Source organism: Pelobates fuscus, chromosome 4 (assembly GCF_036172605.1).
Source record: "Pelobates fuscus isolate aPelFus1 chromosome 4, aPelFus1.pri, whole genome shotgun sequence".
Taxonomy (NCBI): Eukaryota; Metazoa; Chordata; class Amphibia; order Anura; family Pelobatidae; genus Pelobates; species Pelobates fuscus.
In genome coordinates, this window is record NC_086320.1 from 101584578 (window position 1) to 101611130 (window position 26553).

Sequence of the window (26553 nt, forward strand, 5' to 3'; positions counted from 1 at the left end):
AGTGATTTTTGCTCAATTTTGTTTCAATGTATTACAATTCAGTGTTTAGTGAATAAGCCCCATATATGTTTTACTAGCGTAGTTCACAGTATTTTTCCCTGTATAACTATCGCAGGTACATTTTAGACTAGGGAAACAAATTTTCTACACTGTGCCAAATCCTTACCTGATTCTTCATATCAAGTATATTGCCATCTAGTGGACAGAACATAAATAAGCTCTTTAAATTGGTGCATTCATGTATTATTATTGGTTAATATTTCTATAGCGCCAGCTTATTCCGCTGCGTTTTACAATAAGAGGGGAACTATTTATAACAACAAATAGGAGAAAAAAAGGGGTTCCGCCACAGTGGCCAATTCACACAAGCTTTCAGTGTAAGGTAATTAAGGTTTAATCAGTTGAAAGGTTGCATAGAATTGTAGATTATGCTAGCTTTAGTGTACCTATAATCTTAATTTTATTAAAGACAGGAGGCGAGTATTTGCTTAAGACTTTCTTTACTTAAGCTTCACAGCAGCACTTTTTTACTTAGTAACAGGGTAACCAATCAGAAAAAAGATAACATGGCATAAAAGTCCCTCCCTGTGACGTCACTTCCTCTTTCTGGCTGCGAACAAGTAGGAACAGGAAACTGATAAAGAAGTCCAGATGAGAAATCCAGAATGCCAGATGAGAAAGTTGATGCTTGAGAGGGAACGGGAACGTAAACAAAGATATCTTCTTGGAGAGCTGAGATGATGCTTGATGATACAGCAACTAGGCTTGTCCTCTTGAGGGAGCTTTACGCTGAAACGAGAGAGCAGAGTCGAAACCAAGGATTAATCCGTGAATTGGATTTCTAAAATTATGACATCCAGTAATTAGAAATCATATATCATAGCCCACCTCCAACAAAGTGTTAAACTATTTACCATAGAGTGTAACCCTTAGCCCCCCCTGGGAGAAGATACATCGTGTATTACTCTTATCTTAGATGAACTTACCTATTGAGGCGACTCTAAAGGGGGGGAAAACGATAGTGAATGGGTGGGAAATACTCGCCTCCTGTCATTAATAAAATTAAGATTATAGGTACACTAAAGCTAGCATAATCTACAATTTTATAACATGACAGGAGGCTTCGTATTTGCTGTTTTAACGCTCCCCGAGAAGGGGTAAAGAAGCGTGCACAGCCGGACGAAAATAGAAGTTGCGGAACGTCTGCTCCCGTGACCAGTCTGCAGACTGAAGAATGTCTCGAAGAGAGGCTCCCGCGTTGAATGCTCCCGATGCCGCCGCTCCCCTGACGGAGTGGGCTCCAAAGGATGCTTCAATCCCGGCCAGGGAGAGTAACCATCTAACCCATCGGGCAAGGGTTGTGGTTGATACCGGATGATGAGGTCGAACGTACGAGACCAATAGTTGGCTGGAGGAGTTTGAACGTAGAGAGGAGGTGAGTAGTAAATAACGGGAGAGAAGTGAAACCACACACCAGTTCGGGTGGTTAGGGAAGTACGGGTAAAAAACTGTAGAAGAGTTTGATTTTGTCCGTCTGGATACTAAAAAGGTGACACCTTCTGGAGAAAAATTGACAGCGTCATGGTCAAATGCTCGAACATCCGATACCCATCGGAAGGACACTAGGCAAAGTAACAGGGTGAATTTTGCAGAGAGTTGACGGAGTGATAGATCCTCGTTGTATGGCCAAGTTTCCAGGAAGTGAATCATGACATTGACGTCCCAGAGATGGGAGTATTTCGGTGTTGGAGGGTGAGCCAGTTTAATGCCCCGCAAAAGCCTACAAACCAGCGGGTCCTGGCCCACTGGAGTTCCTTCTAGGGGAACGTGGGCTGCCGAGATGGCTGACCGGGCAACGTTGATGGATCGGTAGGATCGGCCCAGGTCGAATAGATGAGAGAGGAAATTCAATATGAACTGTCTAGGGGCAGTAAGGGGATCGGTATGCCGTTCCAGGCACCAGTTGCACCAAGTGTTCCAGGAGGAAAGGTAGCATCTTCTGGTGCCAGGGGCCCATGAATCCCAGAGGATTTCCTTAGTTCTCTGCGATAGTTCTCCGAAATGCCAGGTTCCCCTGAAAGAGTCCAAGCTACTAGGTGGAGGTGGTCTTGCAGTATCATTGGATGAGGATTCCCTTGAGGGTCCTCTAGGAAATTGGGCCATGGAGGTAGAAGGAGAGGATGTCGACAGGAGAGGTCCAGGAGATCTGGAAACCAGGCTTGGCCCCGCCAGAGTGGGGTGAGTAGAACCAGCATGACCTGTTGTCTGCGAACCTGAAGAAGGATTCTGGAGATCATCGCAAATGGAGGGAAGGCATAGGCTCCCGTTGTCGGCCACCTCTGAAGGAAGGCATCCACTGCCGAGCAATCTGGGTCTGGGAGCCAGCTGAAGAAACGAGGGACTTGAAAATTCGTCCGGGAGGCGAATAGATCTAGAACAAACGGGCCCCTGAGTTTGGAGATGCGAAGGAAGATTGTCCTGTGTAGGCGCCAGTCGCTGGCGTCTCTCCAATGTCGGGAGAACCAATCCGCGGTAACGTTCGTCTCCCCTGGAAGATATTCTGCTTGAAGTGTGATGTTGCGTTGGAAGCAAAATTCGTAGATGTCCTTTGTCACTTCGGAGAGGATTTATTGGACGGCTGAGATGTTGTCCATCCGAAGGAGAATACAGCAGTTTGAGAGATGATTGGTCAAACTGCGAATTGCGAAAGAGCCGGCTATTAACTCCAGGCAATTGATGTGGAGAGAATGTTCTGTGTTGGTCCATGTTCCTCCGGTGGATGATGTATGGCAGGTTGCGCCCCAGCCTAGAAGGCTCGCGTCTGATTCCACCACGAAGTCCGGAGTGGGACCGAAAATTGCCTTGCCGTTCCAGGCAGACATGTGGCGGAGCCACCAGTAAAGTTCCTCCCTCACTTCGGTGGTGATCGGGACCCTCTGATCGTATGATGGGTGGGTCCGGAGGAATTGAGCTTTCAAGCGTTGCATGGCCCGATAGTGTAGTGGACCTGGGTAGATTGCCTGAATGGAAGCTGAAAGTAGGCCTACGATCCGAGCCAAACCTCGGAGGGGTAGATCTGCTTGACGAAGCGTTTTGCGTAGTTCTTTCCTGATCGCAGTTAACTTGGATTGAGGCAGGCGAAGAACACAGGTTGAAGAGTCGATCTCAAAGCCGAGAAATTGAATGACTCTGGATGGGGACAGTGATGATTTCTCTTGGTTGATGACAAACCCCAAAGATTCGATCAATAAAGATGTATAGTTCGTCTGTGAACGCAGCCTGGATACGTCTTCGCAGTGTAGCAAGAGGTCGTCGAGGTAGATTAAGCAACGAATGCCCCTTTCTCGAAGATGTGCGGTGACTGGTTTGAGTAGTTTGGTGAAGCACCACGGGGCGGAACTCAGGCCGAATGGAAGGCAGGTGAATTGAAAAATCCGGTGGTGCCAAGGAAAGCGGAGAAAACGCCGACTGGATGGATGTACTGATACAGAGAGGTAAGCATCCTTGAGATCGAGTCGGGTGAACCAATCGCCTGGTCGGAGAATGTCTCTGAGGAGATGTATTCCTTCCATTTTGAAATGTCTGTAAACCACGAAAGTATTCAGTTGGCGAAGGTTGATTACTGGGCGGTATTCCCCAGATTTCTTTTTGACCAAGAAGACGGAGCTGAGGAAGCCTTCGTCGAGGGGAGCAGGTTGAATCGCTCCTTTTGTTAGAAGAGAACGTAGTTCTGAATCGAGAAGACGATTCTGAGATTTTGACATTGTTGGATAGAGAGGATAACCTGTTTGAGAAGGGAGAGAATGAAACTCTATGGAATAACCTTGAACTGTGTTTAGAACCCAGGTATCTGAAGACAGCGTCTTCCACATGTCTACACAAAGTGACAACCTGCCCGCATGATAAAAAGTAGAAAGGTGAAAGATAGGGAATCTCACCTGTTGGGTATCTGTTGCGTCCGCGGGCTCTGTATCCTCTTCCCCTATCCGCCCTTTGGGTGTAGGAGCCCCTTGATTGATAGTTGGGGAAGAATGATGAAGTGGGGGTTCTCTGGCGTTGATTTGTGGACCAGAAGCGGCTGACTGTACGACCCCTTGTACGGCCAGCCCTGCCAAAAACCCGTGAGGGTTGATGATGGAATACCCTTTTCATGGATGACTGCGCCTTGTTTAGTGTGGCGTATAAGTTTACATGTTTATGTAATTCTTTAATGTAGGGTTCTCCAAACAACAAGCCTTTGGCCTTGGGACCCAATTCTTTTGTTCCCAAGTCAGCTAACTTGGCATCCATACGCAGCAGCACTGCTTTTCTACGCTCAGTACAGAGAGATGTATTTGCATTGCCCAGCAGGCAAATTGAGCGTAGTGCCCATTCTCTTATCACGGATGGGTCTAAAGGATCTTCATTAGAAAGGGCTTCATCAGCCAGTAGAAGAATTTTGGCCAGGGGTCCCAGGATATCTAGCATTTTGTCTTGCGTGAGGCGCAAGCTGCGCTCAATGCCCTTTTTAGGGTCACGGCCGGATCTGGCCATATATGTGTAGAGCAGCGTGTCAAACTCTGGGGTGACAGCGACCTTGTCCGGTAGAGAAGGTCTAGGACATTCGGCTCTTAGGCGCTTGCGGACTTCCCGGTCTAGGGGTCTCCTGATCCAAAAATGTATATACTTGGAGAGATGGTCTGGGAGTGACCATTCAGATGATCGAGGGTATCTGATCTGTCTTGGGTCGAAAAGAGGTTGACCAAACGAATCCAGAAAGGATTCAGCGTCCCCAGAAGGGTTGGAACTGGGTACCATATCTTCGGTTGTGAGATCTCCCATAGCAGTTTGAAGGAGAGGTGCTCCTTTAAACGATGTCTCGGGCCAGTCTTCCTCATCTTCAGAGGAGTGGTCAGCTTGCCATTCATCTAGGATGGCTAAGGGGTGTAGGTCGAAAGAATCTTCCTCCTCTTCCGATAGAGTGGGCTGGACTGAGTGCTTCTCTTTAGTGTCTGACTGTTTGGGGCGTTTCGCCGGTTCTTTCCCCTTGCGTTTGAGAGGTTCTGGCCCATTCCCTTTCCAATATCTCTTATTGGGTTTGGAAGGGTTTATTTTTGTGGAATCGGACTCCACCGCTTCTTCGTCAGAAAGCGGGGGTTCAGATATTTGTGGATCCTTTGGCTCAATGGGCAGCACCCGAGCCAGGGCCTTTTCTAGTGAAACGGCTACAGCCGCATTTATAATTGCTTGCAGGTTTTGATCTTGATTTGAAGCCTCCATAGCAACAGTGTTGAGACCTATGGGGCAGAATAGGCCAGCATTAGAACGTATCTTAAGGCCGTCACCATATATCACAATATGTTATAAATCCACAGTGCAAGCTGAAACTGGGGGTCACCCAGCATAAATAACCTCTGGGAATAATTATACAGACCCGTATAGAGGTATGGAGGCACAGACAAAGCGGGCCAATCATGGGCTGTATAAGTAAACAGCAATCATAAATCTTGTTTAGGGATTTTTCCCTATACCCATCCACAGTATAAGTATGGGTTGTATTTAGTCAAAGGTATAGACAGGGAATTTACCCTATATGTATTCCAAGGTATTCAGTAATATAATCAAGGATTGTTTATTCAATGAGAATATAGGTTAATGTAGTATAAACAAATTTCCACCAGGGGGTGATAGTCTGAAATAGATTGTGGTTGTTCTAATGGTATTTTAAAATCCCTCCTATGGTGAGTAGAGGGAAGTAGAGAACACTTAAACCTGTAATTTTAAGTTATATATATATATATATATATATATAATATATATATATATATAGTACTGAGCAGGTATACTTGAATGTTTGAATTTAATCATATAGGTAAGTTAAATATGAAAACGCCGCGAAATGCGGCAAAAAATGGCCGCCGCACGGCCGGAGAGATTGCAGATCGCGGAACCAAGAAAATGGCCGGCGCGATCTCGTGCATGCACACAAGCAAACGAGGAGGCCGCTTGGATCTCGCGGATGAGTGCGAGATCCAAGATGGCCGCCGTGCGCACTGAGAGCTGATGGAGGCGTTCTCCACAGCCCAAAAGCCCGGGAAAAACGGGGCACAGAATGCCGCTCGCAAACCGGACTAAAAGAGGTAGCAAACAGATATTAGAAAACGGAGAAAAACAGTTATAAAGAATCGGAATACCAAAGATAGAATTTAGATGTAGTGAAAAACATAAAAATCTCAATAGTGAGGAAAGTATAGGCAAAGGATAAATAAGATCAAAAAGGATAAAAAAAAAAAGCCCAAGGATAAGAAATATTAGAACAAATATAACAGTATATAATAATAGTGAATGATGTAAAACAGATGACAGAAAAATTAATAAGTGAACCACAGAAAAACCCACAGAAAGTAGGAGACAGTGGCACTCTGACCTGTACTGGTGTGAAGCAGCAAAGAAAGAGGAAGTGACGTCACAGGGAGGGACTTTTATGCCATGTTATCTTTTTTCTGATTGGTTACCCTGTTACTAAGTAAAAAAAGTGCTGCTGTGAAGCTTAAGTAAAGAAAGTCTTAAGCAAATACGAAGCCTCCTGTCATGTTATAAAATTATATTTCCAGGTGTAAAACTTATGTCTAGCAAACTATAAACATTATTTGCAAGTGATGAATGGATACTACTACTATTTATATTTTTTTAAATGCCCTTAAAATAGTCCAGCTCTTCTCAGAAAATATAAGGTAAATGTTAAAGTGATGTGTAGGGCTTAAAATGACCCTCCACCCCCCCCCCCCTTTTTTTAAAGAAAGATTTCAAGCACCATAACTACTACCATAGCAAGCACCATACATATTTTAGACCAATTTAATCAATGCTGCACCTGTGTTTTTTCTTTAGGAGTATCTGTAAGAAGGGCATGTGGCTACAGTTTAGAAGATTATATAAAGAGATAGTGCAAGGACACTACTGGTACTGTAAGCACTACAGCAAGCTGTAGTGTTTATGGTACCTGGAATGCTCCTTTAATAGTATTAATTGATAATTGATTAAAAATATATTGGAAAAAAAATACAATTAAAAATATTCAGCTTTAAAGTTTTTAAATGTAACTACTTGCATAGAAAATACCTTTCACAGATCAACACGCCTGTACGCCAATCAGGAGCTCTCATTCTGTGTGGTGTTTACTTAATGACACGTGCAGTTTTAGCTCTCTCAGATCAGATGAATGATACTGCTCAAGAATCTGATAGCAAGCGCAGAACGGCTGATATCGGGCCATTCACAGTCCAATTCGCAGTTTTGAATGAGCTCTCTCCAGATGTACTTGCCGGGTTGGATCTCGGACCACTGCAGGAGAATTAAGCAGCTGTGCAAAAAGTTTACATTTTTACAGCACTCTTTAAAAAGCAGAATGAGAGTGGAAAGAAAAGAAAACGTCCGGTATTATCCTACAAAATGTTTTATGTTTCATTGTCCCTGATGTCCAGGGAGCAGCTATGTATCCCCATTACAGAGAGATGGATTCCCAAAATGTGATCTTTTCAGCCGTGCCCCATCTGTTTTATAAATAGAAAATTCTGGAAACTTTCAACGCCTGTGTTGTTCTAACCTGTTGTTAACAATTCAAATAAAGTGATTTATTAAACAAAACCTTAATGTTAGTATACAAAGCATTATAATGTCCATTGGCCCCCTCACCCCCACCTTGCGGCAATGAAAGGTTTAAATAACCCTTTTAAACTTACCTTATTCCAGCGCCAAGGTCCCTCAGGTGCAGGCTTTGTCTGCCTCCTCATACATCAGCAGGACAGGGAGCCTAATACGCATGTGCGGCGAGCACTGTGTGCGCATTAGGCCTTCGCCTTACGAAAGCATAAATCAATACTTTCCTACTGGGTTTTGTAAGTCCCCATACAAAGTGTGAGGATGTACAACATCGTTATACAGAGTTAAACTCCGCGAGAGTGCAAGAAGCGCCTCTAGTGACTGTCTGGTAGAACACCACTAGAGACTGTCTTAACCCCTTAATGTAAACATTGCCGTTTCTATGAAACTGTAATGTCTTACATTGCAGGGTTAAGGAGGCAGAGGCACTGAACACAGACAACTTCTGATGATAAGGTGGTCTGGGTGCCTCTAGTGTCCCTTTAAAAAAATAAAACATTATAAACATTAATCATTGAATGCCAGAGTCAAAGCTAGAACCATTATAATTAACAATGTTAGTGGTTTATACCCTTCTTACATAAGTAAATATAACTGACTACGTAATTGCTATAAAGTTAGACTTCATCTTTCCTCTCTCATTGACTTTGCATTAACTTACACCAGTTAAGTGTGGCAGCCATTACTCTTGGCAATTTTCACTTGACTTTCTTTCCGGCCTGTGATCCTTCAGATGAATTTGCTCTAAGCTAAGTCGAGAGGGTTCATTGTCTGAAATTGAATTTAAGAGTGAATTACCTTTATGTCAAAGTTGTTTGAAATAATGAATTTTCTATGAAAAATAGTAACGTGACCAAATTTAATGTGAACAGTTTAACCTCAAGGATTCCTAATTTATTTTACACTCAACATTCTTATTGATTTATGTCCATTTTATTTAGAACCCTGTTCAGAGGAAATGGTTAATGTAGTATTATAGGAACTGTGTCAAATAATTGCATAATGAACAACTTTGGCTAGTATACAAAATAGACTACTTATTGACATTGACACTTAACCAGGAAATTGTCATGAACATTATAACCTCCATAGCAAATACTATTTAGGTATACTACTTAAAGGGCCAGTCCAAACATCACTATGTGATATAGTAGTTATGGTGGAAAGAGACCATTAGGGAAACACATCTATTTTTGTCAAATCTTTTTCGAATGGTTTGCTAAAAAAACTGTAGGCTTCTCTGTCATCTTAAGCCCTCCCCCAGCTGTTTTGCTTTTAACCCTTTACTTAAAAATGATTTGATCACATTAAATGTGTTAACTGCACTCCAGTGAGGGAGCAAAACCGCGTTATTATCACATGATTTTAGAAGGGTAACAGATAGATTGGGAATATGAGGAAGATAAGGCGAAAATTTAGTTGACTATAGAAATCCATTTGGGGCCTAATAGAATAAATCACTGCTATATGTTCCTTTAATAATCGTAATCTTGAGAGGGGCAAGAATCCCTTATATACTATCAGATGGTTCTCTATCCCGGCTAGATGATCCCATATCTGGCATGCTTGGTGACAAGTACTATGATTCAAAAGGGCAGTCTAAGCAGCAAAGTCACTTCTGCTTAATAATGTGGTTTTGGTCTATAACTAATGCACCTGCAGTTTCACTGTTCAATTTTCTGCCATATAGGCTTAAAGGGACACTCCAGTGCTGGGAAAACAAACCGTTTTTCTGGCACTGCAAGTACCCTCTCACACCACCCATCCCATGTTGCTGAAGGGGTGAAAACCCCTTCAGTGACTTACCTGAGACCCCGCCGATGTCCCTCGGCGGTGGTTTCGGGTCTGCCCACGCTCCTCCCCCTCCAACGTCATTCGGCGGGGGAGACCGATTGCGCATGCGTGGCCGCTGGCTGGGGAGACCTAATGCGCATGCGCGCGCGCACATTAGACCTCTCCATATAGGAAAGCATTGAAAATGCTTTCAATGCTTTCCTATGGGGAACTGAGCGACGCTGGAGGTCCTCACACAGCGTGAGGACGTCCAGCGACGCTCTAGCACAGAAAACCTGTGCTAGAAACCAGGAAGTGCCCTCTAGTGGCTGTCTAGTAGACAGCCACTAGAGGAGGAGTTAACCCTGCAATGTAATTACTGAAGTTTATGAAAACTGCAATAATTACACTTGCAGGGTTAAGGGTAGTGGGAGTTGGCACCCAGACCACTCCAATGGGCAGAAGTGGTCTGGGTGCCTGGAGTGTCCCTTTAAGCTAGTTTATTCATTTTGGAAATTTCAATTATCCTGTCATGCTAATTTCCAGAGAAGCATATTGTGAGACATAATCCAGCACAATGTATTTTATTGTAAAAAAAGCTATGTAACAAAAAGGTACAAATAGCTAGTAATAAATTATATAATAGAAATATTAAACAAAAGAGCAGCTACATACACGGATCAGCAAATGAATGAGTACTAAACTCAGATTAGATAAATAGGTATGTGCGCTTTAATTATAAAACCTCAACATATATAAAATGAATATAAATCTTTTAGTAGTAACCACATATATAAAAGCTTTAATTAGTAAAAAAAAAAAAAAAGCTGTTTCACACCCTCAGTGGCAAAATTAACCAGACAGGGATACTCATATATAAATCAAACAATAGATACAAAAAAAATAACAAAATATAACAATTTGGATCAATAATGATCTCCTCCAAGTATCTCCAAAGCTATTGTCATTCGATACACCAAAAGACAAATGTATCAAAGACAATTCCAAAGTATATCAATAGTGGAGATAGTTTGGAGAAAAAACATAAAAAACATAAACATACAAATAAGAAACACAAGTATAAATAAAAAGATAAATATGGGGGGCGGAGTCTGACAGCCTAAGCGGACGGTCGCATGTGTGTGGAGCTCCGACCAACAAGGGTAATTTTCACCTATTTTCTGGCGCCCAGACCAGCTTTCTCGTACCCTGAACATCCCCTAGCATACCTATTTCCAAATGGGGAAGAAAACCAAGAAATTACGGCAAGATGCTCCCCGGTCGAGCATGAACATAGGGGATTTATGGCGGCAGGCCCAAGGCGCACATGGGCCCAAAATGGCGACCATCACGGGGGATTGCTCGGATCTCTCCAACGACTTCTCATGTGGAACGGAGGAGGGCTACACGCCGATACCGGCGCTTCCACCACCGCCGATCCCATCTGCGAAGCCAGACGCAGCCCCGGTGACAGCCACACTCCTAAAAGAGCTACTGGGGGAATTACAAACAACCCTGCAGGCAGACATGGCAACGTTACGCCAGGATCTGAAAGGTCTGACAGGCCGCATAGGAACTCTGGAAAACACCTCCCTCTCCTGCAAGCAGCAGCTCACGACCCTCCAACAAGAGGTTAGAGACCTGCAAACACAGAATTACTCCTATGAATGCCGCTTTGCCGCACTGGAAGATTCCCGTCGCAAAAACAACCTGAAAGTTAGGGGAATCCCTGAACACATGCCTGAAGCTGAACTCCCACACGCAGTAAGGAGACTGCTAGCAGTCCTACTGACACCCAAAATCTCCAAAACGATGGTGATAGAAAGCATATTTCGGGTGCCTAAACCAGCTAAGGCACCACCCACAGCATCAAGGGACGTAATTATTCAATTTCAACATGGAAGGGACAAAGCCGTGCTCCTGACTGCACTAAGGGGCATTACACCATACAACTTCGAGAACATGTCATTGTCATTTTATGCAGACCTCAGTGGCAGCACATTGGCATGGCGCCGAGACCTAAAACCGCTCACTAGCCTGTTACAACAACACAAAATCGACTATAGGTGGCGCCCATCCAGGTCCCTATCCATCCTCCATGGAACCTCTACTTACACCATACGCAACCTCCAAGAAGCCGCAACGATTCTGCAGCGCATGGGATTACCCCAACACTCTCTTAACATGGACACTCCACCTCCGGCTACCCAGCCAGCCCACAGATGGGACCCAGGAACCACGGCGGACTTCGTACCCAGACAGACCGATGTGGGCGCCAAAGCCAGACCCACAACCTGAAACCACAAGGGACTGCCTCTTCCGATGCGGGACTCATACAATAGAATAGTCCTACCCGCACAGGGCACAAAACCCCATACCCTCCACACACAGCTTGCAGCTTACCTGGACCTTTCTCAGACCACGTAGCAATTCTTCCCCACTGAATACCCCCCCCACCCCCCCCCCCCCGTGACCATGGATCAGGCACATGCTCCGGATAATAATGACCAGACAACACACACGGGGTACCTACGACGTTTACGACTTCACCGCTTTGACACGGGCTTACACTTTCTTTTTTTTTTTTTTTTTTCTTTTTTTTTTTTTTGTGCATATGGGTTACAACATTGCTTGCATAGCCACAATAGCTGTCACAAGCTCTACGTCACATTAACATGGCATATATATATCTGCACATTTTATTTTAGTACACTATGACATGCTAGGTGAATTATGCATTGAACTTCGAATAACAGGAGAAGGTACATGTATGCTTATAATGTAGTTTGCAATCTTATGTTATGTCGATAGGTAGGGAATAAGATTAACACGTTTTACTCACAGGTTACAGACTGAGGGTGAAGACCCAGAAGAGAATTATATCTACTGATACATTAGTTTGCAAGTCAAGTAAATGTCGGTTATGACAGGTAATTTAGGCCGGTCTAGGGTAAGTGAGCCTATAACATTAGAACAGGAGAGACTAGAACCCGCTGAGTTAGCCCTGTGCTGCCAATATTTATCATTATATGTTGCTAGCTTGCTTAAATCCGGTTAGGTCTCATGTTGAATGGGCCCTTGTTCTGACACATATAAAAATTAAAATTACAGCAGCGCTAGAAAGTTGCTGGGTGCAGTTATAAATGTGGAACACGCAAGCATGGGTCCCCGTTGTACATTACTGTATGGTTGCTAACATGGGTGTATAGGGGTCCCTGCGTATATGCAGCAAAATCAGGAGAGGTGGAGAAGTAATTAGAAAAAAGTGATAAAAGAAAAAGGAAAAAGTAAGGAGACACGGGCTCTGCTTTACGTAATGTCAGTCACAGTCAGCCAATGCCGCTCGGCGGTCTTTTGCCTGGTTCCCGTTGCTCTGCTCTCCTGCCCTGGTGTGTCCAGTCGCAGATTGAGGAGGGTGAGTTAATACCAGTGTAAGTCCCAGGTAGGAGGTTGTGCTGGTCTGTTGTCAGGGATCCGGCTCTCCGTGGCATGCAAAGTTCGATGTAGGGCTGGGGTCTGTATCCCGGCAGTTTTCCCTTCTGTGTTGCTGATGGCTTCGCTGGGCTCAGTGTTTTGTGCGCTGGTAGGGTACTTGCCACAGATGTGTGTTGCCGCGCCCTTTGAAGCTTGCGTGGGGTAGCGTGGAGTTTGGCGGTCGGTCGGGAGCTAGTCAGTGGTGCCCTCCCACTCCGGGCCCGTTGTAGGGCCGGCATCTTGCGGCCGCGGACTCGGGGGCTATCAAAGGCCGAGTCCTTCCCTTTCGGGGTAGGTCTGGAGATCCTGGGGTTGAAGGTGTGCCGCCTTCGGCGGATGGGTCTCCGCCTGCGTGGCCGATGCTCCGGGGTTGATCCCCTGGTGGCCCTAGGCCCAGACGGGCTGGTTTGGAGTGTCTTGGGCTGTGGTTGCACGGCTTCGCCCGAGGGCAGCCTGGTCCCGCTCCGGTCTGTGTCGCCATGTAGGCCCTCCGCACCTCCGCTCACTAGTAGCTGGGTTCGCTCAGCCTTATGTCGGGCCGCAATCTTAGCCCAGAAGGCCTCAAACAGTTTGTCTAGGCGGGTATTAAGGGAGTCAGGTGTGTTGGGGCTTCGTAGTGAAGGCCCCGTTTGTCCACGAGGTTGCTTGTCCGCCATTTTAATATCATGGACGGGCTTACACTTTCATACCCTCAGGCACCACCAACAAGGGGCGACCCAGGGGTTACACTCACGAGGTTACGACCATAGGTACTCACTAAAAGCTTGATTAGGCAGCTCATTAGGGCAGCAAGCCTGTATTTACATTTACCTAACACTTGACCATCTCAGCTGCCCTTCCACCCCTCCCTTTTATTTTTATTTTCTACTCTACTTACCTACTCACTGCCTGCCGAGCGCTCCAAGCACTGTCTACTGAACAATACGTTTATTAAGATAAAGTTTCAGCCGTTAAGTTCTTTCATCCACATGTCTATTGCAAATGCGACTATGTACAACCTTTTATGCTGAACACACGATGTTATCCTGTAAGGTTACTATTTTAACAAAAATGTGCAGACTGTAACACATGCTATCCAAATGTTAAAATATGTTTAGTAATAAGCTTGTCAAAGCCGTTGGGGCATGTCAAGCTCACTTGTTATATTTTCCATGCACACCAAAATAAAGAATTAAAAAAAAAAAGATAAATATAAAGAGTACCTGACCTCCGTGTGGGCCCCTACCAGAGGTATAGACTATGAAACAATAAAAAATTTATATACGAGTGTCCAGAAAAATCCCCCAGATGCCACCTGTATAAGTGAATGGTGGAGGGCAGCCAACAAATACCGAGCAGCTTAACCCCTTAAGGACCAAACTTCTGGAATAAAAGGGAATCATGACATGTCAAACATGTCATGTGTCCTTAAGGGGTTAATAAAGAAAAGTCCCCCCTTTGTTGCACCCTGACACCACGGTCGGGATCTTCACAAAAGACTGCAGTAAAAAAGAATAATAAAGAACAGGTGCAGGAAGATGGATGTAAACCAAGCCGCCCAGATTGTGAGTGCCCTTGTAAATATACCGCGGTCGGAGTCTTCATAAAAGACCGTGGTAGTCAGCCAGGTGAGATAGGGCGCCAAAAACCAGGGATAAACCAGAGGTAAGGAAACAGCCAGCAAAGCGATGTACACAGATCGATGCATTTCGTCCCAAAAAACATGGAACTTTATCAAGATCAATAGTATTTTATTGTATTCAGATAATGTGTAGCAGATCCAATGTTTATTTAAGATATATATGTATATCAATATATTAGAATTTGACACTATGACTCAAATAAAAGTTGTGAGATGTTTTATATTTGTGACTTTCTTATCCTTAAAAATGTATTAAACATATTGACCAAATATATATATTTTTTTCTGTAGTGCTTTCTTTTGTCTTTTAGTTGTAGTCTTGCAAATATGAAGCAATTTTCCATGAAATTGTATCGATGTATGTTCTCACAAGTTTCAACACATTGTCTTTACAGGAGGAAACAGCTGTAGTCGACAAACCATTCAAACAAGAGACACCACAGGTCACTTATACCACGTCCGCAGTCTCCAGCACGCAAGAGGTGTTATATATCAATGGAAATGGGACCTACAGTTACCATAGTTACCGAGGACTGGGGGGAGGCTTACTAAATCTCACGGATACTACTAACAGTGGTGAGTTCTATTTGTGTGTTGTGGTGGATGATCCTTGGCTGTACTAAGGGTAACCTCAAAACGTATTTAGAGACTGCTGCATTTAGGCTGAAGGCATAAACAATGCAAATAATCAGCAATACAAATAATTGCTTAGTTTAATCATTTTAATAATTTAAAAATTCTGGGGAAAAAAATAAGTCAGCATAGAAAATATAATTGTTTTGGCCTAGGTATAAATGAATAATTTACCATGTTAACCTCTGTTGGATAAGCCACGATAATTACCTATGTGGTTCAATGATGGGATCTATTGTACCATCTCTAATTTAGGGTCTGTACCTTTTAATATATATTTGTAGTGCCCTTTAAGTGAAAAAGGAGCTAAGTTGATTTTATTTGTCTACGGATTTGCAATTCCAGCATGTATGAACCAGCTTTGTGTAATAACCACCTTACTGTGGTTGATCAATGTGAACGTTTGTGGTAAGATCTGGCTTATTTAAAAGGATACTATAGGCATCCAGACCACTTAATCTCAATAAAGTGATCTTGGTGCCATGCCACCGTTGTTTCAACTCTGAATGAACCCTGACAGCCACTGGTAATACTCTGCTATTTAAATCACATGGTCTCCATGAGACCATTTGATTGGTGCAGTGTGGCGTTTTGCCATGCATGTGCAGTAGCCTAACAATCCTTTCCTATGGTAAAGTATTTGGATTGGCTGAGAACATTAAGATTGATGAACTCATATAAGGAGTCGGGGTCAGCCATGTAAAAGAGCACCGCGTGATGGAGTAACGGTAAGTAAAAATCTTTGTTTGGGGTGGGTGACTGCGTAAACCGCGAGCAGCGTGCATATTTGTATTCCTAATCCTTCCATCAATTAGTTATTCTGTTGGACTAGGCAGTTAATAGAATAAATTATTTGTATTTTAATCTGGTCACTGTCCACAAGAATCAATTTCTTGTGGCATATTGCATTGCAAAACCTCCTCCTGTTTGTTTCTGGTACAGGATATATTTAGTTATGGTTTTGCCTCCTTTGGCAATGATTGTACTCCATGTATCTATGCAAGTTTTATTTCTTTTTTACTTTTATTTAGTTTTCTACTTTGCTCCAGCAATGCCCAGCTACACATTGCCTATATAACTATGATTCTAAATGTTTTGCTGTTTGTGCCCCTTACCATGTCTTCTCCACAATGGCAGACATTTACTTACTTCTTATGGCTCCTTTGCAGACATTGACAGGTCTGTCTGCCTCCTCTGAGATTTTCTCTATTCATCCCTGAGCCGTTGCTGTGTTTCCAGTACCCCTCACATGCTGTTACTCTTGTCTATACCCGTGTGTCTGTTTTGGGGCCTGTAGCGGAGAGCTGATTTCCCACAGCTATTCTCCACTTAAGGTCCCAGTGAGGCTCAGGAACAAGTCAATAGTAAATCCACAAGCAGGTAAAAAGGTACATCAATATCCCAACAGCAATCCCAATAACTGGACGACACACAGTTTCAGGAGCAGAACTGACAATCTTTTATTCCAGGGTTCCTTATAAAGCATGCTCCCATGCAAGGGAGGGATTCACATCAATTAGGACAGTAGCCAATACAGTACTTGTCCCCTCCCACACCTCTCCTCCCCTCAGAGTGACTCATAATCCCCTTAACTTATACAGTATTTTACCCCAAACATGGATATACCCCTAAACAAACACATAAGCTAAATATTAGGGTACCGCTAGGTAGCCCTGATCTGGGTGACTATCATATCCAAAATTCACCCAGATCGGACCAGTGGTTCGGTAGTTAGGTGGAGGGTGAAGTTTGACCGACCGCACACGAGGTGGTATCCGAAAAGGGTTCCATGTGTTTGGGCCCGGGGTCGGTCTCCGTTCGGCAGTAAAAACATACAATTATATTCGCCATCCGCATTTCAATTCACCTGGATATTGGTTCCCTCATTCGGTACTTTGTTTCTACCGAATGGGGATTCGTTAGGACTCTCCGTTCGGCAGTTATGGAGCTCCGTTGGTCTCAGCGGTGTTCGGTTGTTTGAGTGTCCGATTTGAGGTCCAGACACTCGACGACCAAACACCGCTGAGATTTTCATGCGTAAGATGGCCGCCGCCACGTGTACGCATACCGAATGGCGGCCACCCAGATACAATCCTAACGAGCTTGTTAACCTGCGGTTAGAAAGAATGCGAACCTTAATTGCCTACACACTTCTCTCTGGGGTGGTCCCTTAGTTCGGTAGTTTCCATATGCATATTGTACGGATGGAAACTACCGAATAACATACGATTAATACATAGAATATAACAAATAGGAAAATTAACATAGGCAGGATATACTGAATACAGTTACATAGGCATTTTACAGGCCAGGCTTACTGCATTCCGCTACAGGGCCATTCTGCCAAACAGGTTGAAAGTCAGTAATGATCTTTCTTGGACATGTTCCTGCAAGCCCTCACCTTCAGCATGGAAATGCCGAGGTTGGTCCTTCCCTCTCTGTAGGAAGGTTCCTATCTGTCTGTGATAGATCGAACAAATGCATATCTCTATATATCTTATCAAACCCTGCTGGTTCCTCCTCTTGGAATTCTTGGCCATCATTCTCAGTTGGTGACATTGCTATTTGGTGTAGCCATGGCTACTCCAGTCTTTACAATAATCTTGAGAGCCCTGATGGCTTCCATTCTGAAAGTGAAAGCATCATTAGAGATGATCTCCTGGGGGCATAGTGGAACTAGAGGTAATGTATTACTTAGGATAAAGGTGGAATCTAAGCTTAAAAAAAAAAATGAAAAAAAAAAATGAATCCTGTAAAATTGTATTTATTTCTAAAGTTGTCGTGTTCCTTTAATAGTCTTGTTTCACACTGCACTCACCCAGTGGGAACATCGTGTAACTGTGAAGCATCAAGAAAGTAGTAGTCAACAAAGTTTTTATTTAATACTTTTTTTTAATGCTGGAATAAGCTGCTTACTGATTTTGCAAGTTATTCATGCATCTTGTAATATTAACATTGCAATAACCAGCATTACAATGAACAACCAATGCGAGAACAAACACAGACAATGATAGTAAGCGTTAAGCAGCTGGGGCAAATCTAACATAAATTAACTGTATTAGCAATGTGATTTTGGACTAATGTGTTTACTGTGGAACACACCAACAAATATTGATTTTCAGTGGGAATACAAGTAATTCTAAGTGATTTGCCCTTTGTGGTTACATAGCTGACACTCACTAGTGATTGTATTGAACAGATTCTGGCTCTATTCATCTACAGGGGACAGAATGTATAGGATCCTTAGGATAGAGATTAACATTAGAAGACGCTAAAATAAACTGTGTCTTAAATGGAATATACCACAACCATTCATTACAGCCAAGTTATATGCCAGTTCTTTGTTTTCCATTTCATTCTTTTTTTTCTTCATGTAAACATACAAATTACATGAAACTCCTCTTCCACTTTTTATGTAAAAGTCCCATTCCCATAGCATTTAATGGTAAAATCCCACTAATGCAGAATATCATTAACATCACCATTTGTTGCCTTTGACTAAGGACCTGTGAGACAAAAACATAATGGTGTTGAATGTCTTACAATAGAGTACATAAAGCGTTTACCTCCTTGGGGTCTTCTTCCATTGTTTTTTGGCATTAAATTCTGGTCCCTGAAGACATCATACCTGCATGGTATACCCTGCTTGTTGTGCTCCAGTAATTATATAAGGGCTGTCAATCAAGAAAAGTGTTAAACATTCCAGTTTGGAATTATATTGTTATTAACCAGCAGAAGAAAAAGCACACAAATAATATTCTTATACTTGGTCTGATTTCCGTTATGTTACATCAATGATGTCATTATCAGTTATCATACATGTGTTCGGATTGGTTAACGACCCACAACCAATTAGTACACCATGGGCTAATACAAATAAACCCCATAAGGCTGGCAAAGGATCATGGGAGTTGAAATCATACAGATGTGCTGGGAACCTTCCTTTTGGCAATCCCTCCTCTGAGGCCTTTTTTCCGATTGCTTTCTCTGTTGGCTGCTCCTGCAATTCCCATACATTTCTTGCTCTCTCACTAATGGACTGTTACAATATAGAATTCAATTGCTAAGCCATGTCAGCTGGTGGTAAATTACTGTGTATTAACTCTTTCCCTATTGCTGGAGGGTCTCCCAGAGCACTATGAATCAATGCTCTACACTCTACAGGTTCCATTAGCACAGTGGCAAAATACTGCAGTTCATCACTGGATTTAAAGGGGGAAAAATGTGGTTTTCCACATTATTTAATTTACATACTGTGTGCAGAATGCGGCTGGTCCTTGAAATTTGACTTTTGTTTAATGTATCTATGATTTCAAACTCTAAATAGTTTATTTAATCAGAGAGTTCCAAGGTCAGATTGAAATTTATATAAGATGGGTGCATTTTCTTTTCCATTTTTGGGATAATATCAGATTCTTCTTTCAGAATGAGAATGCAAATATTCGCCATGCAGTGTATTTAAAATGGCAAAATGGTAGTCCTCCCACTTGAACTACATCTCTCAAGAGTCCTCAATATATCATTACAGTCCTGAATTAGGGGCTCAGTGGTCACCAGAGAAAGGTTCCAAAAAAGCATGAGCCCATCATTAGACACCCTCGCACTGTGAGCTCCAAACATGTTGGCCTCTAGGAAAGCAGTTCTCAAGCACTCTGCACATAGGTGACTCTTTTGGAAGAGAGGCCACATCGGTCAGCCTAGCATGTGTACACATTTTTCAAGAAAGTATGTCAAGATAACAGTGACACAAGCAGAATCAGTGGCACACACACTAATGGCCCGCTCCACAGTCCCTCTCCCATTACGGAGAGACAAGCTAGATCCTGAAGGACTTTATTATTAAGAATCATAAACATTGAAAGCTTTGTTGTTTTAATGTAACAAAACGATTAACCTCTCGGACAGATTTCCTTCCTGGGTGAAAAAAATATATGATTAGCCATAAAAATTCTATAAATTAATTTAATAGTAATTAGGGCAGCGATCAAATACAAAAAGCCATCTCATAGAAATCCAGGATGCCTGTGGTATCTGCTCACGCAGAACTTGTTCTTTTGCACCCATTGCACATGGCTAACCAGGGCAGCATTATAGGTGGGCATGTTCTCCATCTCACCAAGCACAGTTATAAAAAAGACCTTTCTTCTTCTAATTATCAGTATCGTTATTCTATGCTATAAGCTGGTCAGAAACTTGGCATCCAGGCATTACTGTTCGCCTACTGACTCTCCAGCTATTTTTATATTGTATTGCCTGGGGGAGTTCAGTCTCTCGCCCCTTGATGACCTTGTATCTTGTATTCAACTCTTATTACAGAGTATATTCTTGCTGACATTAGTTGGTTAATAAGAAAACAAGCAGAGAGCTTTACTCCCTTTAAGTAGTTCTCAGTGCCTAATGATACTTTTTATGAGTAGATTAGAACCTTTTATGGTAATGAAATAAACACAAGGAACTATTAAATAAATAAGTCCTAAATCATCATTTTAGAACTACAGCAGCTATGTAGAATGCTTCCAAACCTAGAACATAGGGAGAATTATCTGACATAGTCTACATTTCACATTACAAACATCTAATGAGTCAACACATCTACTGGCTACCTGTTATAACTGGTCTGTGCTTATTTTGTTGAATAAGTCTTTTATATATAGATATTTCTTCTTGCGTCAAAGGCTCGCCAAATTAATACATGTCTATATTAATGAAAAGTACTAATACGCAATCTGACGTTCTTTATAAAAAATATGAATTTATTCTACTTCAAAAGCAAACAATAATATACTTAACAGATGGTATTTCTTAACAACGTTACAGAGAGTGAGAGATCTTAAGTAGTCGTCTTAATGTCAACAAGTCAGGAACACATCAGGAGAAGAGGTCGGATCGTAGGAGGAAGAGGACATGGTCTTTTGTCCTCTGTGCTTTATATGCAAAATGATGTCATAATTTTTAATTTAGACTCTGGCCACATAAGGAAACTCCCCAATACCCCCAATCTCCCTATACAGCACATTCCAGAGTCCTCATGGTACAGAATAGCAAACACCATCTGTTCTTTTTAACCCATTAGACAGCCACACCTTAATATGTATTTGAATAAGAACATATAGAATATGCAATATTCTACACTATCCATATATCTAATTCCAGGACATAAAGTATATTTTACTCTTTCTAAACACTGACCCCACTTTCAGTGTGTGTAGTGTATTAAATTAATGTTTCAAAATATGTTATTTACATACTGCCCAAGAACAAGGCAATTGCAATAATTACATAGATTTAGGTTCTTTAATCGTTTGTCCATTCTCAGTAACTGTCTCTCACGTGCTGATTTTTTACCTTAATCATAAAAAAGGATTGTATTGGCCAGAATATAAATATTAGTAGCGGATGGGGGCTGGTCCAGCATGAGTGCAGCACGCCTAGTTTATGCTGCAGTAAAAATACAAAATAGATATATTGGCACAGAGGTTTCATAGGTGCCAATGTTCCAAAGTTTCCTGGCCAGTCCTGCATTTTGGGGTACTGTCCCAGCAAATATAAGTCCCGGGGACCTGGCCAGAAACTATGCATTAGGACCATGAGCATTGTGTCTGCCTGATGTCCTGTGTTTGGGGCTGTTATTTGGAAACAGTGTCAGAAGGTGGAGTCAGATTTTTTTCAATTGTTGTTTCCTAAATGTATCTGTAGGTTTATGCCGGATGCGTTCAAGGTTAGCACGCATTTGCGAGGTCTCCGCCTGGATCTGGAGCCTTGCACATGTACATTCTTTATTGTAGGTGCTTCACGCCTTTTTTGTTAATTGAATTTTGCATGCATGCATATTTATTGCATCCTGCGTTCCATATGTTTCCTTTGCAGTTTATTTGGTGCTTTTTAAAAAAATATATTTTATGCATTTTATTGACTGCCTGCAATAACCTTTACAAGGGTGGCAAGGAATCATTCACTTTGATTGCTTCATTATACACTAATTGTTCCATGTGGTGTTAGCTTGACAAAGACCGTTGTTTAGGTCGAAACCTACCTCTGTTGCATTTTTTAATACAGTAAATCTGCTTCTACTCTGAACCCTGTTAATGCCTGAAGCTCCTTCTTCAATATACCATATGCATATTTGCTGATCCTACTCAGTAAGCACCCTCTGGTTTCTAGGAATTGAGTGTGGTCTCCCCTCTCCTCTTATAGTGTAGAACAGGATAGGACATCTCTTTGGGTCAGGGCTTAAGTGTGAAAACCCAAACATGTCACGGGGCAGAGTCAAACTCCAGGGGTTATAATCTAGTGCCCCATCTTTAAACTTCACCAGTGGCCACTGCTTTATAGAGTGTCAGTATAACTTCCAGGGCTACATATATACAGTTACATAGCTGCAAAGAGACTTGTGTCCATCAATTTCATTCAGCCTTTCTCACATCTGTTCAATCCTGTTGATACTAAAGAAAGCAAAAAAACAAAACGTTTGACGTGCTTTCCAATTTTGCAACAAATTAGGAAGAAATTCCTCCTTGACCCCATTCAGATCTCTCCATGGATCAAGAAGCTGCTACCCCACATATTAAAAATGATATCCCTGAATATTATGATTTTGCAAGTATTCATCTAGTTGCTGTTTATGCATCGGTACAGACTCTGATAAAACCACCTCTTCAGGCAGAGCATTCCACATACCTTATTGTTCTTACTGTAAAAAACCCCAAAACATTTGCTTTGCCTTAGACTAAATCTCCTTTTGTTTAGTCTAAATGCATGACCTTGCGTCATATGTATAGATCTGTGTATGAATAATATACAGACAATAGTTTGTATTGGCCCTGGATATATTTGTATAATGCCCCTGTAAGGCGCTGTTTTTCTAAACTAAACAGTTTTAAATTTGTTAACAATTGTTCATTACTAAATTTTTCCATTCCTTTTATTAATTTTGTGGCCCGCCTCTGCACTTTTACTAGTGCCATAATATCCTTTTTAGAACAGGTGCCCAAAATTGCAAAGCATATTCAAGATGTGGTCTTACCCTTGTTATTTCAATTGCCAAAATTATATTTTCGGCTTGTGAATTAATGTCCCTTTTTATACATGACAAAACCTTACTGGCCTAAGCAACTGCTGATTGACATTGCACATTGTTTCCTAGTTTGCTGTTTAGAACAATTTCCAGATCCTTCTAATGTGTTGCTATCCACTATATTAGGGTATAAGTTGCTTGTGCATTCTTCACCCCAAAGTGCATAACTTTGCATTTATCTACATTACATTTCATCTGCCATTTCAATGCCCAGTCTTCAAGTCTATCTAAATCCCTCTGCAACAAAGTACTATCTTGCTCACATTGTATTACTTTACAGAGTTTTGTGACACCTGCAAACATTGAAACATGACATTTAATGCCTTTTTCAAGATTATTTATAAGTTAAAGGAGCACTATAAGGTCAGCAACACAAACATGTATTCCTGACCCTATAGGGTTAAAACCACCATCTAGCCCCCCTGTCTACCTCATGCCTCCCTAAAAATAGTAAAATCTTACTTGTATTCAAGCCTGAGGCTGCAGGTTTTGTCCCTGTTTCCTTTTGACCTGCCCACTGCCTGCATACATCAGCAGAAGTGGTGGCATGATCCAATCACAATGCTTCCCCATAGGATTGGCTGAGACTGACAAAGAGGCAGATCAGGGGCAGAGCCAGCGCAATTCAAACACAGCCCTGGCCAATCAGCATCTCCTCATAGAGATTAATTGAATCAATAAATCTATCTAAATGAGGAAAGTTCAGTGTCTGCATGCAGAGGGAGGAGACGCTGAATGTTTGGATACATTTTAGGCAGCCATGACCCAGGAAGGATCTCTAACAGCTATCTGAGGAGTGGCCAGTGAAGTTATCAATAGGCTGTAATGTAAACACTGCATTTTCTCTGAAAAGAGTGTTTACAGCAAAAAGGTAATGATTCTACTCACCAGAACAAATTCAATAAGCTGTAGTTGTTCTGGTGACTATAGTATCCCTTTAAATAGAAGCAGTCCCAGAACAGACCCTGGTGGATACCACTTACTACTTTTGTCCAGCTTAAAATGTTATCATTAATGACCACTATCTATGCTCTATCTTTAAGCCAATGTTCTGGCCAAGAAGAAAGAATTTTCATCTAAACCAATGTCTTTGAGTTTGAACAATATCCTATTGTGAGGAACCGTATCAAACGCCTTGGCAAAATCCAAGTAGGTGGTATCCACTGCAACACCCTGATCTATACTTCTACTTACTTATTTGTAAAATGCAATTAGGTTAGTTTGACATGACCTATGTTTCATAAAATCATGCAGATTTTTGCGAATAATAATGTTATTCTCAATAATTTCCTGAATTTTATCCCTTAATAACCCTTCACATACTTACTTCACATCCTAGCCACAGAAGTTGATCTCACAGGTCTATCATTTCAAGGCAAACATTTTGAACCCTTTTGGAATATAGGACCCGCGTCTGCATTCCTTCAATCCTCCAGTACAATTCCTAAAAAGAAAGAATTCTGAAACATTAAATACAGAGGTTCACGTATTTCCACACTTTGCCTTTTAAGTACTCGTGGGTGAATAACGCCAAACGCTGTGGTTTTGTTTACATTAACTTTTTTCTTAGTTGCTGCAGAACCTTGTCTTAAGTCATCCAATAACATTTTATTCTGCAAGTTATTTGCAGTAATGATTTGCATATCTCTTTCCAAATGTGCTTTTTTATTTTATACTGAGGAAAAATGGCTATTTAAAATTTCTGCCCTTTTCTGGTCTTCATTAACAAACAGTCATCTCTGGTTTTAGTGTACATACACTTTCATTTTTTTTTTTTTTTTTTAAAATGTTTTAATTTATGTAGTTTACATTTTTTTAGAGAGTTGGTTTGCTCTCTTTGTCATTTTGTCATTTTCTGGTTTGGCCCATCAAATCAGCTTTTTGCACGCATTATTGGCTTCCTTGTATCTTTTATAGGATGCCCCTGATTTGTCCGATTTAAGTCCTTTAAATGCCATATTCTTATTTAAATTTTTTAGGTGTACCTTCACAATAAGCCACATTGGTTTCAATTTGTTTCTTTATATTTATTACCCAATGGCACATACTGATAAGTGTACATTTCTAATAATTGTTTGAAGATATTACATTTATCCTCAGTGTTTTATTTCACTAATGACTTTATGCCACTCAATAAGTCGTAAAGCTGCCATAATCTTATTGAAATTGTCCGTATTAAAATGATATGTTTTATTATACCCCACGTGGCTTTGCTTGTTTGAGTTTATAAGTAAATAAAATCTCCAATAATTAACATGCTACCCAGATGTAGAGCTTTCCTAATTGGCTCTAAAATTAGGTGGTTTATAACTTATATCAGCCAATAATTGATTTCCCTTCTTTGGCCCCAGGCAGATATCGACACATAAAACGTCTACATGTTCCTCGTCACATTCCACTTTCTTTCTATTTGGATTTAACTCATGGTTGACATACAAACATACCATAGCACACCAAAAGAGTATTGCACAAAATAAATGTAATCAGATAATGTATACATACACGCGTACAAGTAGTAAAGTGCAAACATGCAAACAATTACCTAACCAATAACCACATAACCTAGACAAGTGCTCAATGCCTAAACCCAAATGTAACTGGTATACTGACCTGAGCTGGAGACCACAGCACCCCAACGTTTCGGCACAACGCCTTTTTCAAAGTGGACATACAAACATACCCGACTACCTTTGTGGTTTTTTTTTGTTTTTTTTCTATCCTTCCTAAATTATGTGTAACCAGTTAAGTTAGCTACCCACATGTGTTTCATTCCAGCATGCTTCCGTTATGTCTATTATGCCATATTGCTTAGCATATGTGTTGCCTCTAGTTCCCCCATTTTGTTATTTAGGCTTCTTGCATTAGTAAGAATACATTTAATAATATCATGAGTCACTTCTACTTTATGTGAATTTTTGTGAAAACTTTGTGAATTTTTAACAGTATCACATACCTCCTCTGTTTTGATCGTACCCTTCCCCCATGTCCACCTCCCTCGTGCTGAGCTAAAGCCCATCTCCTTTATGTCCTATTTCCAATTTGTAGATTCCTGTATCCTTTCTCACCTAACTCTAATTTAAAATTTAAATACAGTACCCAAGTGCAATCTCAACCCAGTGCTCTAAAAAGCCCAAACCATCATTCCTACAACATGACTTTAGCCGCACATTAATCCCCCTTATCTCCCGAAGCAATTTTAAAGAGGGCATAACTTGGTAAGTTATGTGTTTTAACTTTTTTCTTGTAAACATTGTTTACATTTCTTCAGTAGACCATGCTACAAATTATAGAGTTCAGGGATGTGAAAGCTGTGTTTAACGTAAGGCTGACATTATAA

The 26553-nt window shown here is 41.7% G+C and overlaps 1 protein-coding gene across 2 annotated transcripts in view; it reads left to right on the forward strand.

The window, feature by feature from the left end:
- The window catches only part of NOL4 (nucleolar protein 4), a 305245-nt gene that overhangs the window by 269091 nt on the left and 9601 nt on the right, over positions 1 to 26553 (forward strand). For both annotated transcript variants that reach the window (XM_063451430.1, XM_063451431.1), the window contains one exon: positions 14905 to 15085. In XM_063451430.1, the coding sequence (XP_063307500.1) occupies positions 14905 to 15085 (181 nt within the window). The remainder of the gene's footprint in view (positions 1 to 14904; positions 15086 to 26553) is intronic.